We start from the raw sequence: 15,821 nt of genomic DNA on the forward strand, positions 1-15,821 counted from the left end.
TTCTACACGGGCGGCCGACACTCTACCACTGAGCCTTCTACACGGGCGGCCGACACTCTACCACTGAGCCTTCTACACGGGCGGCCGACACTCTACCACTGAGCCTTCTACACGGGCGGCCGACACTCTACCACTGAGCCTTCTACACGGGCGGCCGACACTCTACCACTGAGCCTTCTACACGGGCGGCCGACACTCTACCACTGAGCCTTCTACACGGGCGGCCGACACTCTACCACTGAGCCTTCTACACGGGCGGCCGACACTCTACCACTGAGCCTTCTACACGGGCGGCCGACACTCTACCACTGAGCCTTCTACACGGGCGGCCGACACTCTACCACTGAGCCTTCTACACGGGCGGCCGACACTCTACCACTGAGCCTTCTACACGGGCGGCCGACACTCTACCACTGAGCCTTCTACATGGGCGGCCGACACTCTACCACTGAGCCAGGGCTGGCCAGGGCCAACAATCTCACTTTCAAGTAAAGACAGAGAAATGTGCACGTGATGATGAGCTCCAAGGAAGGTAACCACCAAAGGAGAGGAGGTAGAAGAGAAATCCCCAATTAAACAAAGGGAACACAGAATAAAGTCACAAAAAGCAAAATGAAGAGAATAAACAAAGTAAAATAAGTAATAAAATAAGACGGAAGACATGTGTAGACTGAATGACTTTTCCTCTAAAAAGATACAGAATGTCATACTGGGTTTTTCAAAATCTCAGCTCTCAGTTGTTCACAAGGAAACACATATCACAGTCACAAGGGCGAAAACAGAGGGATGGGCAAGGAGATGCCAGGTCAGGGCCACAATGCGCCAGGCGCAACAAAGTTACTACGGAGCCAGGTGGGATGTAAGCACTGAAGGGGGCAATGAGGAACATTAAGGGGTGATAAAAAGCAACGTTTGTGGACATTTAGGTCTCAAATGCATCTAAAAATAGACCAGCTAAAACACAGAAGAAAACTACTTCAAGTGCCAGGAGAACTTGATAAGTGCGTGATCAGCGATTACTTCAAATCCCACGTCCTTTCCAAGCTGCACAGATCTGGCAGACAAAAGGCAGCAGGACCCCACGGACGGTGCTTCTTTCTCCCAGCTGCACGTTCCTTACGAGCACCAGAGCAGCTTAAAAACGTAGTGCCTAGGCCCTCCCCTGGCGACTCTGGTTCCACTGGTCTGGGGTAGCCCAGCTTTGAGATGCCTCGAGTCCTCCCCGGGAAGCTCTGGCTGGTTCTGAGCCGGCCATAGCTCTTCCTGCGGCCCAGGTACTCATCAAACCCGTGCACTCCCAAGGCCCAGATGGCTCTTCCTTCCTCCAGAATGGCCCTCCACAGGGGCGCCTGGCCCCCTCGCTGCAGTCCCAGCACCCTGGCCTTCCCCTGTGGCACACTCAATGTGCTCAGCTTGCCGGCAACCCGCTGTCACGTGTGTCCTGCCCATCAGGACAGAGGACACTCAGCAGAGACCGAGTTGTCCTGTTCCCTCTGTCTTCCCTTTGCACAGGACCTGGCATGTAGCTCAGGTGCTGCTGACTGAAGGGGTGAGAAAAGGTGTCCCCTGCCACCGTCTGTCCCCATGCAAAGACAAGAGCAGGGCAGCTGTGGTCCCGTGGATACTGGCAGACCCAGGATTGTGCAAGGCCAAATCCTGTCCTCAAGGATATCAGTGGCTCTCTGACAACCCTGACTGGCTTGGTCGCTCCCCCCTCTGGCCCTCGGGGGCCTCCCTCAGTAACCACAGGCCACGCAGACTCCTGGGTCCACCAGCCCCTCCCAGCCTCATCTTCCCTCCCAGCCCGGCCCACCACGCGGCGCAGTCTGTAAGGGGAGCCCCAGATGATCTCATGAGCGTCTCACCACAGGGGCTGGAGTTGTTCAGGCGAAGGACCCGCGTGACTGTGTCTCCTCCAGAGAGCTGGGTGCTGAACCTGGAGGCAGGAGGCCAGGCTCAGCACAGCCGGCCAGTGCACAGGAGGGCTGCCGTCGGGGCTCGGGTAGGGAAGGGGCCCCCCAGTGGTCTGTCTGCATCCTGGAGTCACCAAGACCCAGGGCTGCAGCCCTCTCCCCATGCAGTGCCTGGTGAACTGTGACCCAGGTCTGTCTGCTCACAGCCCCGTGACACCCCGCCCCTCTCTTTACAACCACACTGATCCACAGAGCCCGCCTAGGTCGGTATGAGGGGCCTGGGTCTGGCACTGACCTCAAGCCACACTGACCACTCACTACTTCTATCCCCAAGAGACGTCAGTGTGCAGATAACAGCCATGTCCCCTGAGGCCTCTCCCCTCCAGGGCAACCCTGTCCTGGGGCTCTCCTGCTGGGCAGCCCTGGACCAGTTGGCAAGCAAGGAGAGAGCAGCCTAGGCTGTGGCCAGGGGGTTCCAGGGGGCAGAGGATGGGGCGAGGGCAGGGCCACCTGACGACAGGCTCCTTCCGGAACTGGTCAGTGCTGTAGTTGGTCCTCAGAGAGCTGATGGGGCAGCCCACCACGGCCATGTGCACCGGGATCGCTGAAGGTGGCAGGTCTCCCACCTGCAAACACACGCCCGTCCTTTGTCACTCTTGTCACCAGCTGCCACCGCCTTCCCTGGCTCCTCATCCCATTCACGGGAGGCCATTCCTTCCCCCGCCAGCCCCGGGTCCCCGCTGAATGAGGAAATGAACAAACTGATGAGAGAATGAATGAATGCAGTGAGGGCCAGGCAAGGATCTGGCCCTGGGAGGATGTTACTGTCTCCACACTGGCTCCCCCTCCAGGTCTCTGGTCCTGGCCCGGGTAGGCTGCCTGTCCAATTCCTCTGCCCTCCTCAGGGCGGTCCCAGCCTCATGGGACCTCACGGGAAAAGCTGCGGAAGGTCCCACTGCTCATGAGGCTGCCTCCTGCCTGAATCCCAGTGGTTGCTGCAGCTGCAAATGCCCATCCCCCCCCCCTCCCTGAAGTCTTCCCACTGGTGAGATTTGAGAGGCCAGGTGTTGGAGAGAGAGAGCGTGCAGCTAAGGGCCTGGGGGGGGGGTTCCCGGCACCCCAGCCAGGACCGTCGGTCTGCAGCCCTCACCGTGTAGATGAGGCTGTCCCAGTACTCGCCCCACATGTTCGCACAGCCTGTGATGTCGATGCGGAACTGCTGGTGGGCTTCCAGCACGCCCTGGGAAACGTGGGGAAAGAAGCCAGCTCCTTTCCTGTGAGACAGCATGCTTTCCATAAAAGCTGGAGAAGAACCAGGACAGGGGATTCAGGGTGGTGGGAGGGGATGAGGTCCAAACCCTCAGGTGTTAGCAAAGCATTTCCCAGACAGCCACCCCATGGCCTGTCCCCAGTCCAGCAAAACAGACCTCCCTTCCGGGATCCCAGAGTGCAGGGGCCAGCCCCCACCGGGAGTCCTCCCTTCTGAGACCCCCGCCCCTCCCAAATCAAGTCCAGGTCCTGTGCGTGAGCCTATGCCTTCACGAGGAGATAGCCTCATTCAAAAGAGGGGCACAGTCAGGTGAGAGGCTACAGCCATCTCAGGGTCTTGCTAGAAAAACACGGCACTGGGCGGGGTCCACAGCCTCAGGAAGCCCTGGGGAACCCCGCTCTGGCCAGGCCTGGGGCTCTTACCCAGATGCTCTCGCTTCGCCAGCTGCTGGCGAATCCGTGCCGTCTTCAGCAGGGCAGGGGACACATCAGGGCTTTACCAAATGGGACACAAAAATAGCATCAAGCCACCTAGACCTTTTCTCAGACCTGAGCCCCCTCCCCTGGCAGCCAGCTTTGTACCAGGTGCCCAGAGGAGGCGTTTGCTCCTGCTGCACAACTCCTCCCAAAGCCACCCACCAGCCCCAGGGATTGCCTCCCAAGAACTCAGGAAGGCTCGTGGATGGAGACCCCCACCCCCAGTTTCTGTGCCTTGGTGACCCCTGGATGCACACCCAGCCCAGACTGCCCATCTCTCGTCCAGCTCTCTGTAAAAGGCCCGTTTCCAGTCTTTCCTACTGGCTTCTGTCTAGGATCAAGCGCACACTGACTTTTCTAGAGTGGGAAAGTTGAGGACTAAGAAACTGTCACTTGTTCCCCACCCCCTGTGGCAGTGGTTTTAACGGTGGGCTCCCCCACCTTGGGCGTTTTGGTGGTGAGGTGTGAGTAGTGGTGTGCTGGTAGACTGCCAATTCCTGCGGTGTGAATGCTTTCCCCGCGGCTGATTTCCAGTTACAGCTTTGCAGAACGCCTCACTGCCGTATCTCTGCCCACACAGTTCCCTCCGCCTCCAGTAACCTCCCCCGGGTCCACGGCCTGAATCAGAGCCCTCTGCCTCGGCGGGCCGCAACCTCAGCCTCTCCCACGGGCCCTCTCAGGGTCTGGGAGGCGGGCAGCAGGAACCACTTCCTCTCTGCGCTTCCCCGTGTCTACCTGTGAAACATCTCCTCCCGCTGCTCACACCCACCAGCCCCTGGCCACCGAAGCCACACAGAAGCCCACGGGGGCAACCCACCCCCGCCACAGGCTCCCCAGGGACTGCCCCTGAAGGAAACCAGACTCACGGGCTGGGTTTCTGGCTCAGGCTGTTTGGAGGGCTCCCAAAGTACTCAAACTCGAGGGTGAAGGGGGTCTTTATTGGGGAGCGGTTGGTTAGGACGAGCTGGCGGTTCACGCAGGTCCTCAGTGGCACTGTCGAGCCAAAGTCCAGGCGGAGCTCCTCTGGGCTGGCAACACTGCCCCGGGCCCATGAGCACCAGGTTACATGCCACCCTTGGCCCTGCCCCGTGGGCCACCGTGGGTGGGGGGGTGCAAAGCTGTCTAGATACCAGGCTTCACCCTCAGACTCCCACTTCGTCAAGCCGCCACTCCACAGACGCACTGTCGGCCCATGATGCCGAGAGAGGCCTCAAACTTCACAAAGTCTCCTCGGCCAGGGGAAGATTAGTTTGTCCCCCAGCTGCTGGGCCTCATGCAGGAAAGCCCAAGGGACCCACAGCCCTGTCCCCTGTCATCTCCCTCCTGCCTGGACACCATGCCTCCAAGTACGTGGGAAACACAGAAGAGAGGGTAGGGGTGGGGTAGATGGGTCTGCTCCTGCAGAGGTGGGGAGGAGCCTCTTCCCGGCTGCAGGAATCAGCTGGAAAGAGGCTGGTACCATGGGGCCATGCCAGTCCCTCACAGGGTCACCTCAGTACTCAGGCCCTGGCCCCAGCCCTGGGCTCACCTTCCATCAGAGTCCTCTGTAGGGATGGCAATGTCCACTTGCAGTCCCTGGGGGTTCCCTGAAATGCCCAGAACCAGTGGCTCCTTCATGCCTGACACAGTGCAAGGGAGGGCCAGACTGGTTAGCGCTTCCTGTAAGAAAGCCCATCGGGGGCACATGACCACAGGGATGTCCCAGGGCTGGGCCTCAGAAGGTCTTCCTAGCATGGGTGATGGCTGGGGGGAGGGGGGACACTCACCGTGAAGGCCTTGACTTCTGTCCAGGTTTATTGCTGTGGGAGGGTCCCCACCCCCAGTCCCTCCATGAACCACCATCTAGAGCCTAGCCTGTCGGCCCACACCCTGCGCCCCAAAGGCCTGGCCTCTTCCTCAGGGTCCCTGGCTATGGCTGCTCCGAATATCCGGGAGTGCCCACATAAGAGGAGAGCCTCCCTCAAAGTGGACCTTTAGAGAAGCTACACATTTATTTTGATGAAGCTGCTACCACAGAAGTCACACCCTTCCCGAGTGAGGTTTGCTCCATACCAGGCCTGGGACCTCCTGTCTGCCACCCTAGAGCTCAGGCTCAGCTGTGTAAGAAAGCCCACTGTCCCCACATTCGCCCGTGAGGAACTGGGACCTGGGGCTGCAAGTCTCTGAAGGAAGAAGTTACTTCTTCATATGCCTCCCGGATGGCCGTCCTGTGGGCCACGCCATGGCGGAGCTGCACCTTTCCTAGGAGGGAGCACCCAGCCCCGGACACCGCGAGCACCAGCTCTGCTCTGGGTCTCTGGGCACCCTGGGACGATGGGCCCGCCCGTGGCCACAGAGAACAGCCTGGGAAGGGCTCATGTTGGTGTCGAAGGCTAGATGTGGCCATTGGGTTTCAGGGCACAACCCTCTCAAGCCTGCTCCAGGCTTTCTGACCTTGTGTTTCTAAAGAACAGGAATGGGGACCCATAAACAAGAAAACTCTTCCCCGCTCACAAAGACTAGGAGTGGGGTCTGCGGCCAAACTGCCGGCACAGCCGCGGGCAGCGGCGGGGTGCCTCGCTGGCCCCTCGGCCTCTCACAGCCCTACGTACCTGCGTGTGCGCAGTCAACTGCAGGCTGATCTGGAGCTCCTCACTGGGGCCCAGCGTGCCATGACTGGGGGAGACGTTGACTCTGCAGAAGCTTGCTTGGTGCCCCAGGAGCTGGCAGACACAAGGGTGGGCCTGTTGTCATGTGCTGGCCTCCGGGATGGGCCAGGGGTCCAGCCAGAGTGCTCAGTGCCGCTGAGTGCTCTGCTCGCGGCTCTCAGACTGGGTGCCGACGGCAGGACCAGTAGGGCCAGGTGCTTACGATAAACCACAGGCCTCTTCCCTTCTCCTTCCCACCCCGGATGGCCTCGCATCTGTCAAGGGTTGCCCTGGGAGGCCCGGGAGGCCCAGGGCACCGGGGAGCAGAGGGCAGCTGCCTCTGGTGCACAGGAATGTGACCCATCTCCACGGTACGCAGAGTAGGCTCCAGTCAGCCCCACGGACAGCCTCATCTGGGCTCCCAAGAGCTGCGTGAACCAGTCGGGGCTGGGAAGTCTGTGTGCACCATACACTCCTGCTCAGCAGGGAACTGGAAGTCCCTGAAAGCAGGCCAAGGAAAAGCCAGACCCGATGTGCTGCTCCGTCGAGGGGCCCAGCTTCTCTGGGCACTGCGGGGCGGAGGCCAGACTAGGGAAGGGTAGCTGGGCATCTGCTCTGGGGTGCCTGAGGGCCATGTCCCCTCCCACGTGGGCCTCGGTGCCGCGGGCTGCAGACCTGGAGCCGACGTGCGGGCTCACTCACCTGGCCCCAGTGGAACTGGGTGGGCAGGAGCGTGCCATTGACGAGTGTGGCGGTTGTCTTCGCGGGCACGCCCAGGTAGAGGTTGCTGACTTCCACCTGGCTGCCCTGCAGGTATACGTGGGGCTCCTGCACCTCGGCATACACAGGGAGGTAGCTGGAGCACAAGGAAATACACAAGGTACACTGAACAGGAGAAAAAGAAATCAATCTGTCCCTATTTTCAGATGACAAGATGCTCTGTGTAGAAAATCCCAAGGCATCAATTAAAACAAACAAACAAACAAAACTTCTAGAACTAGCCTGAACAGGTGGTGGTGCAGTGGATAAAACGTCAGACTGGGATGCGCAGGACCCAGGTTCAAAGCCCGAGGTCGTTGGCTTGAGCGCAGGCTCACCAGCTTGAGCGCAGGGTCGCTAACATGAGTGTGGGATCGTAGACATGACCCCATGGTCGCTGGCTTGAGCCCAAAGGTCACTGGCTTGAAGCCCAAGGTCGTTGGCTTGAACCCAAGGTCACTGGTTTGAGCAAGGGGTCACTTGCTCTGTTGTGGCCTCCCAGTCAAGGCACATATGAGAACACAATCAATGAACAACTAAGATGTCACAACAAAGAATTGATGCTTCTCATCTCTCTCCCTTTCTGTCTGTCCCTATCAGTCCCTCTCTCCATCTCTCTGTCATACACACAAAAAAACCTTCTAGAACTAATGAGGCAGCAACATTATAGAGTAGAAAAATCCACATACAAAAATCAATCATACTTTTATATATTAACAATGAACATGTGGGAACAGAAATTAAAAATACAATATCATTTATAACTGCCCGCAAAATGGAAATACTTAGGTATAAAGTTAATGAAACATGTACTGGATTTGTGTGCTGGAAACTACACAGTAGTGATGAAGGAAATCAAAGAAGACTTCATAAATGGAGGGATATACCATGTTCATGGATTAGAAGAGTCAACATATTAATACTAAAGATGTCAGTTCTCCCCAAATTGATTGATAGGTTTTGACACTGTTCTTGCCAAACTCCCAGCAAGGATTTTGTAGATCTAAACAAGCTTATAAAATTTTATGGAGTCCTGGCCTACTAGCTCAGTTGGTTAGAGCGTAGTCCTGATGTACCAAGGTTATGGGTTTGATCCCCAGTCAGGGCACATGCAAGAATCAACCAATGAATGCATGCATAAGTGGAAAAACAAATCAGTGTTTCTTTTTTTTCTTTCTCTCTCTCTCTAAAATCAATCAATAAAAAAAGAAAGAGATGTCACCCCATTAAAAAAATAAAATTATTAAAAAAAAGAGCTTAAATAAGATAGTTTGATCATTTATAAAATATTTGAAAATTACATTTAAAAATATTATATGGAAAGACAAAGATACAGAATAACTAAAACAATTTTTTTTAATCTTTTTTTTTTTTTTTTTTTTTTTGCATTTTTCTGAAGCTGGAAACAGGGAGAGACAGTCAGACAGACTCCCGCATGTGCCCGACCGGGATCCACCTGGCACGCCCACCATGGGGCTACGCTCTGCCCATCCTGGGCGTCGCCATGTTGCGACCAGAGCCACTCCAGTGCCTGGGGCAGAGGCCAAGGAGCCATCCCCAGCGCCCGGGCCATCCTTGCTCCAATGGAGCCTTGGCTGCGGGAGGGGAAGAGAGAGACAGAGAGGAAGGCGCAGCGGAGGGGTGGAGAAGCAAATGGGCGCTTCTCCTGTGTGCCCTGGCCGGGAATCAAACCCGGGTCCTCCGCACGCTAGGCTGACACTCTACCGCTGAGCCAACTGGCCAGGGCAAAGCTTAGTTTTTTTTATTTATTTATTTATTCATTTTAGAGAGGAGAGAGAGAGACAGAGAGAGAGAGGAGAAACAGAGAGAGAGAAAGGGGAGAGGAGCTGGAAGCATCAACTCCCATATGTGCCTTGCCCAGGCAAGCCCAGGGTTTCGAACCGGCGACCTCAGCATTTCTAGGTCGATGCTTTATCCACTGCGCCACCACAGGTCAGGCCACTCTACTGGATGTTAAGACTTACTATATACCTACAGGAATCAAGATAGTGTGCTATTGGTGGAGGGATATGCTTCTAGGTCAGTGGAAAACACAGAAAACTTAGAAATAACCCTCACAAATATGTCTGGGTTTTTTGTTTTTGATTTTTTTTTTTGTATGAGGAATAGAGATAATATGTATTTTGCTTTTAACTTTTTATTTTGAGATAATCGTATATTCACATGTAGCTACGACACACACAGACACACAATACAGAGGGATACTGTATACTGTTCACCAATTTCCCCAATGGTAACATCTTGCATAATCACAGTATAATATCATAACCAGGAGATCCACACTGATACAATCCAGCAATCTTATTTAGACCCCACCAGGTTTATGCTTACTTATTTGTTTGTGTATATTTCTATGCAATTTTATCACATATGTGTATATTCATATGACACCATCAATCAAGACACAGAACAGTCCTTCACAAGGATACCTCGTGCTACTTTATTTATTTATTTAGCCATGTTCCTTTTTATAGCCACAGCCATAGTCACCTTTTTCATTTCTATTCCCTCCTTAACTCCTGACAACTATTAATCTCTTCTCCATCTCTACACTTTTTTTTAAAGTTTATTTTATTTTATTTTTTTCTACAGAGAGAGTCAGAGAGAGGGATAGACAGGGACAGACAGACAGGAACAGAGAGATGAAAAGCATCAATCATTAGTTTCTCATTGTGCATTGAGACACCTTAGTTGTTCATTGATTGCTTTCTCATATGTGCCTTGACCGCGGGCCTTCAGCAGACCGAGTAACCCCTTGCTGGAGCCAGCGACCTTGGGTCCAAGCTGGTGAGTTTTGCTCAAACCAGATGAGCCCGCGCTCAAGCTGGCGACCTCGAGGTCTCGAACCTGGGTCCTTCTGCATCCCAGTCCGATGCTCTATCCACTGCGCCACCGCCTGGTCAGGCCTCCATCTCTACACTTTTGAGAATACTATATAAGTGGCATTGTCCATTATATTATCTTTTGACACTGCTTTCTTCACTCAGCACAATTCTTTTGAGAGCCATCCAAGTTGTGGCGTATATCCATAGTTTTTTATTTTTATTTATTTATTTTAATATTTTGAAATGTCCTCTTTACTTTTTTTTTTTTTACAGAGACAGAGAGAGAGTCAGAGACAGGGACAGACAGACAGGAACGGAAAGATGAGAAGCATCAATCATTAGTTTTTTGTTGAGCATTGCAACACCTTAGTTGTTCATTGATTGCTTTCTCACATGTGCCTTGACCGCAGGCCTTCAGCAGACCGAGTAACCCCTTGCTGGAGCCAGCAACCTTGGGTCTACGCTGGTGAGCTTTGCTCAAACCAGATGAGCCTGCGCTCAAGCTGGCAACCTCAGGGTCTTGAACCTGGGTCCTTCCGCATCCCAGTCCGATGCTCTATCCACTGTGCCACCACCTGGTCAGGCCCATAGTTTTTTATTTTTATTTTTTATTGCTAAGTAGTATTCCATGGTATGAATATGTACCTGTTTGTTTAACTATTCCGTTTAGGAACATTTGCATTGTCTCAACTGATTTCTGACAAGGGTGCAAAAAAATTCAATGACAGAAAAATAATTGGGAAATAAATAATATGTGCAAATTAAACAACAAATTCCTAAATAAATAATAGGTCAAATGAGAAGTCACAAATTTTTTTGCTTTGTAAAAAATATGTTTTATTTTTCAATTACGGTTACATTCAGTACTATTTTGTATTAGTGTCAGGTGTAAGAAAATACTTTTACAGCAATAACTCAATCAAATAAAGAAAAAGAGAGTAACAAGTGTTGCTGAGGATGTGGAAACGGAGCATGGGGAAGGGTAGAAAGTGGGCTAGCGACTGTTGGAGCTGCACCAGTACATCACATTATAATATATATATCACACACTGTATGTAAAAACAAATTTAAATAAATAAATGTAATGTTATTCCAATGAGAAAAAAAATAAAAGAAGGATGTGATCAGATTAACTAATACAACCAAGGAGAACAAAACTATTGTGGCGGCGCAATGGATAGAGCGCCGACCTGGAACGCTGTGGTCACCGGTTCAAATCCCTGGGCTCGCCCGGTCCAGGCACAAATGACAAGCAACCAGTGAACAGCTAGAGTGAAGCAACTACTTCTCATGTCCCCCCTTTCTGTAAAATCAATAATAAAATATTTAAGAAAAAGCCAAACCTATTACTGAAGACCTCTGGGGGAGAAGGCCCTGCATGGGTTCAGCACAGGCAGGAGTGGCCGTGGGAAGCAGCAGGGCAAGGACTAACTCAAGGGCCACGGGAGATTAGTGTGGCCACTTCAGGGCTTCCACCCTGAGCTCACAGGACTCAAAGACTGTGTTGCAGCAGGATCTACCGCTCCCCCCACCAGCGGAAGAATGTGGGTGTGGGGCTGAGAGAGGGCGGGGCAGGTCCCGCAGTAAGATCAGGCCTCTCAACTGCGAGCAGAGAAAGGAACCAAACAATCCTAGTTCTTCATTTCTATTGACAAACGAATGAATGAAACGATTTATGAAGCTGGCCAGGGTGGGTTTCCTCTACTGCGTGATTTAGGCTCCCCTTCCCCAAGGCCCCTTCCTCTTATGGGATTCAGGTAGCTGTGTATTCTGAGGGTTCTCACATGCTCCTGGGAAGAGCAGTGCTCCCCATACCTACAGCCCCTTACTCAGAGGAAACATACACACCAGCCCCTTAGGCAAATCAACTTCCTCTTCCATTCAAAACCAGGAATGGGTGGCCAGGGCTTACTAGACTAGAAGGAAAACCAAACAGCAAAGGAGAAGGACTCCAAACCAAAACCTGAAGGAACAAAAATTAGTTTCCTTGGGGAAATTTGAGAGGCTGTTGCATCCATAAAATAACAACAGATAACTATTAAAAAAGGAATGATCCAAGAATAAAAAAGCTTGAAATCTGAAATCATGATTGTCAAAAGAAGGGCATCTACTGAAGATCGAATTACTGAAATGCAAGGAGGCCAAGGCCGTTGCCCTGAACAAAGAGCAAAAACAGTGAGAGATGGAAAATACGAGGAAAATCGTAAAGTCCACGCAGCTTAGATCCAGCAAGCTTTCCCACCTGCCTCTTCTGCAGACAGACGCCCCGACCCCAGTCACAGGGGGCAGGCACATGACCCAGAGAGAACCAATCAGAGTCCACCTCTGGAAAAAGCCAGTTTCCTTTTTCCACCAGAGATTGTTGAGCTGGGAGAGTGTGAGCCCGGTGTTCTAAGTGGCCCCCTGCCTCTGGACAGAGTGGCTAAGGGCCCCTACCCAACAGGGGAGGGAAAGGCCAAGAAAGAGAGAGAAGCAGAGTTTAAGGGTGGGGTGCGGTGGGGCTGGGCTGGGGTTGAAGGGAGGCTGGTGGGAATGAGAGAGAAGCAGAAAACCCAAGCAGAGGAGAAGGCTGGAGCCCCTGCCATCAGCAGGCAGGAATGCCCGGTGACACGAGCTAATGGCTTCTTCTTTTTGCCTAACTTGGTTGCATCTGTGTTTCTATCACCCACAGCTGTAAACATTCTGATTGACTCAAGATTCTTAAAGAAGAAAGAATAGGTGCTGGCTGGCAGGCTCAGTGGATAGAGCATTGGCCTGGTAAAGGGATATCTCAGGTTTGATTATTGGTCAGGTAACACAGGAGAAGGGACCATTGCTTTTCTCCCCTTCCTTCTCCCTCTTTTCTCCCTCTTCCCTTCCTGCCGCCAGTGGCTTGATTATTTGCAGCCTTGGCCCCAGGTGCTGAGGATAGCTCAGTTGGTCCAAGCCCATCAGCCTCAGGTGCTAAAAATAGCTCGGTTGATTCATGCATTGGTCCCAGATGGGGGTTGCCAGGTAGATCCCCATCAGGGTGCATGTGGGAGTCTATTTTACTATCTTCCCTGCTCTCACTTGAAAAAGAAGAAGAAGAAAGAACAAAGATCAAAAAGGAAGTAAACAAAGACTTAATAGAAGGCCTTCTCCGTGATGAAAAGACAGAATTAACCTTCATATTTCAGGCCCATGAAGTGCCTGCAGGATCAGGGAGGATAGGACTCACACTCAGACGTGTCCTGGGAATCGTGGGAAAGCACCTCTGAACAAGACGCTGGTGGTGCTTCATTCCACATCAGAGGGTCAAAGGAGAAAGAGATAGATGACATCTGTTGCTGGGAGAGTGTGGGTTAAGGGGCAGTCTCATACACGGTAAGTGGAAGTATAAAATGGCACAGTATTTTCAGAAGATAACTCAAGAGCATCCACAAAGATTTAAAATGAGCATTTCAATGTTTTCATAATGAAACACACAATACATGCAGACATGATTATAAAACACACAGTGTAGCCTGAGCAGGCGGTGGCGCAGTGAATAGAGCATTGGCCTGGGATGCAAGGACCTAGGTTCGAAACCTCGAGGTCGCCAGCTTGAGCACGGGGTCACTGGCTTGAGCATGAGATCACAGACATGACCCCATGGTCACTGGTTTGAAGCCCAAGGTCGCTGGCTTGAGCAAGGGGTCACTGGCTCAGCTGGAGCCCCCCAGTCAAGGCACAATGAGAAAGCAATCAATGAACAACTAAGGTGCCACAACAAAGAACTGATGCTTCTCATCTCTCTCCTTCCTGTCTGTCTGTCCTTGTCTGTCCCTCTCTCTGTCTCTCACTAAAAAAAAAAAAAAAAACAAATAAAACACACAGTGTAAATCTATTCAGTTTAAAGAATAATGATAAAAACAACACCCATATACCACTACACTACTACTCAGCTTATTACAGAATATTTCTACCAACAAGCTTAAGAAACCAAATACTATGCTTCAAAATAATTTGGGAGGAGGTAGGGGGAGAAGTGTATGCGGGCATGGATGACAAAGTATTTATAGTGATTTGATAATTATTGAAGGTTGGTGATGGGTACATGGGGGCTCGTTATACAATTCTATTTTATATACTTTTTTTATTTGTATTTTTCTGAAGTGAGAAGCAGAGAGGCAGAGAGACAGACTCCCACATGTGCCTGACTGAGAGCCAACCAGCATGCCACTAGGGGGCAATGCTCTGCTCATCTGGGATGTTGTTTCCTTGCAACTCAAGCCATTCTAGCACCCAAGGCCGAGGCCATAGAGCCATCCTCAGTGCTCGGGCCAACTTTGCTCCAATGGAGCCTTGGCTGCAGGAGAGGAAGAGAGAGACAGAGAGGAAGGAAAGGGGGAAGGGTGGAGAAGCAGATGGGTGCTTCTCCTGTGTGCCCTGGCCAGGAATCGAAGCCAGGACTTCCATATGCCAGGCCAATGCTGTACCGCTGAGCCAACCAACCTGGGCCTATTTTATATACTTAAGAAATTTCCTGGAAGGAAGGAAGGAAGGAAGGGAGGGAATATTACTAATAACCTTTGAAATCTTTCAGTATGTTCCTTCTAGAATACAAAGGCCTTCACTCATTTAAATAGGTCACAACTATTTTTTTTTTTTTTTCTTTACAGAGGCAGAGATAGACAGGGACAGACAGACAGGAACGGAGAGAGATGAGAAGCATCAATCATCAGTTTCTCGTTGCGCTTTGCGACTTCTTAGTTGTTCATTGACTGCTTTCTCACATGTGCCTTGACTGCAGGCCTTCAGCAGACCGAGTAACACTCTGCTGGAGCCAGCGACCTTGGGTCTAAGCTGGTGAGCTCTTTGCTCAAGCCAGATGGGCCCACGCTCAAGTTGGCGACCTCGGGGTCTCGAACCTGGGTCCTTCTGCATCCCAGTCCCACGCTCTATCCACTGCGCCACCACCTGGTCAGGCCACAACTATTTTTTGTGTGTGTGTTCTCCTATTGAATACTGTTTCCAGTTTTCTACTATTATGAGCTGACTATGAGAATTCCCACCCGAGCACAAGGCTGGCGTGGCACATGCACAAGTCATTCTGGGAGTTCATCTAGAAGGGTTAATGTTGGGGAATGGGGTATGCGCATATTTTACCTTAATGGGTATTTCTTGTGATTTCTAAATTTTATAGAATAAACATTAACACCTTTAAATTCTGAAACGCAGGCCCTGGACCATTGGCTCAGCAGTAGAGCATCAGCCTGGCGTGTGGAAGTCCCAGGTTCGATTCCTGGTCAGGGCACACAGGAGAAGTGACCATCTGCTTCTTCCCCCTCTCTCCCTTCTCATCCCCTTCTGCAGCTATGGCTCAAATTAGCAAGTTGGCCCCAGGCACTGAGGGTGGCTCCCTGGCCTTGCCTCAGGTGCTAAAAAGGTTGGTTGCCAAGCAACAGAGCAGCAGCCCCAGAAGTGCAGAACATTAGCCCCAGATGGAGGTTGCTGGGTGGGTCTCAGTCAGGGCACATGCTGGAGTCTGTCCCTCTACCTCTCACTTGATTAAAAAAAAATATCTGAACTGTCGGTCCTGGCTAGTTGGCTCAGTGGTAGAGTGTTGACCTGGCATGTAGAATCCTGGGTTCAAATCCTGGTCAGAGCACACAGAAGTGAACATCTGCTTCTCTACCCTTTCCCCTTCTCTCTCTCTCTCTCTCTCTCTCTCTCTCTTCTCCTCCCAGAGCCATGGCTCAATTGATTCCAGTGTGTTGGCCCCAGGCACTAAGGATGGCTCTATAGAGCCTCTGCATCAGGAGCTAAAAATAGCTCAATTGCGAGCATGGCCCCAGATGGGCAGAGCATCGGACACAGATGAGGTCGTTGGGTGGGTCCTGGTTGGGGCACATGTGGGAGTTTGTCTCTCTATCTCTCCTTAAAAAATATTAAAATTAGCCCTGGCCGGTTGGCTCAGTGGTAGAGCA

General features: G+C 51.9%; 1 protein-coding gene across 1 annotated transcript in view; it reads right to left on the reverse strand.

Moving 5' to 3' along the window:
- Positions 1-15,821, reverse strand: part of DLEC1 (DLEC1 cilia and flagella associated protein) — a 66,457-nt gene that overhangs the window by 7,486 nt on the left and 43,150 nt on the right. The window contains exons 20-27 of the mRNA XM_066245718.1: positions 6,989-7,142; positions 6,251-6,361; positions 5,188-5,318; positions 4,526-4,696; positions 3,606-3,676; positions 3,064-3,215; positions 2,424-2,539; positions 1,866-1,936 (exon numbers count right to left, since the gene is read on the reverse strand). Of these exons, the coding sequence (XP_066101815.1) occupies positions 1,866-1,936; positions 2,424-2,539; positions 3,064-3,215; positions 3,606-3,676; positions 4,526-4,696; positions 5,188-5,318; positions 6,251-6,361; positions 6,989-7,142 (977 nt within the window). The remainder of the gene's footprint in view (positions 1-1,865; positions 1,937-2,423; positions 2,540-3,063; positions 3,216-3,605; positions 3,677-4,525; positions 4,697-5,187; positions 5,319-6,250; positions 6,362-6,988; positions 7,143-15,821) is intronic.

Source organism: Saccopteryx bilineata, chromosome 10 (assembly GCF_036850765.1).
Source record: "Saccopteryx bilineata isolate mSacBil1 chromosome 10, mSacBil1_pri_phased_curated, whole genome shotgun sequence".
Taxonomy (NCBI): domain Eukaryota; kingdom Metazoa; phylum Chordata; class Mammalia; order Chiroptera; family Emballonuridae; genus Saccopteryx; species Saccopteryx bilineata.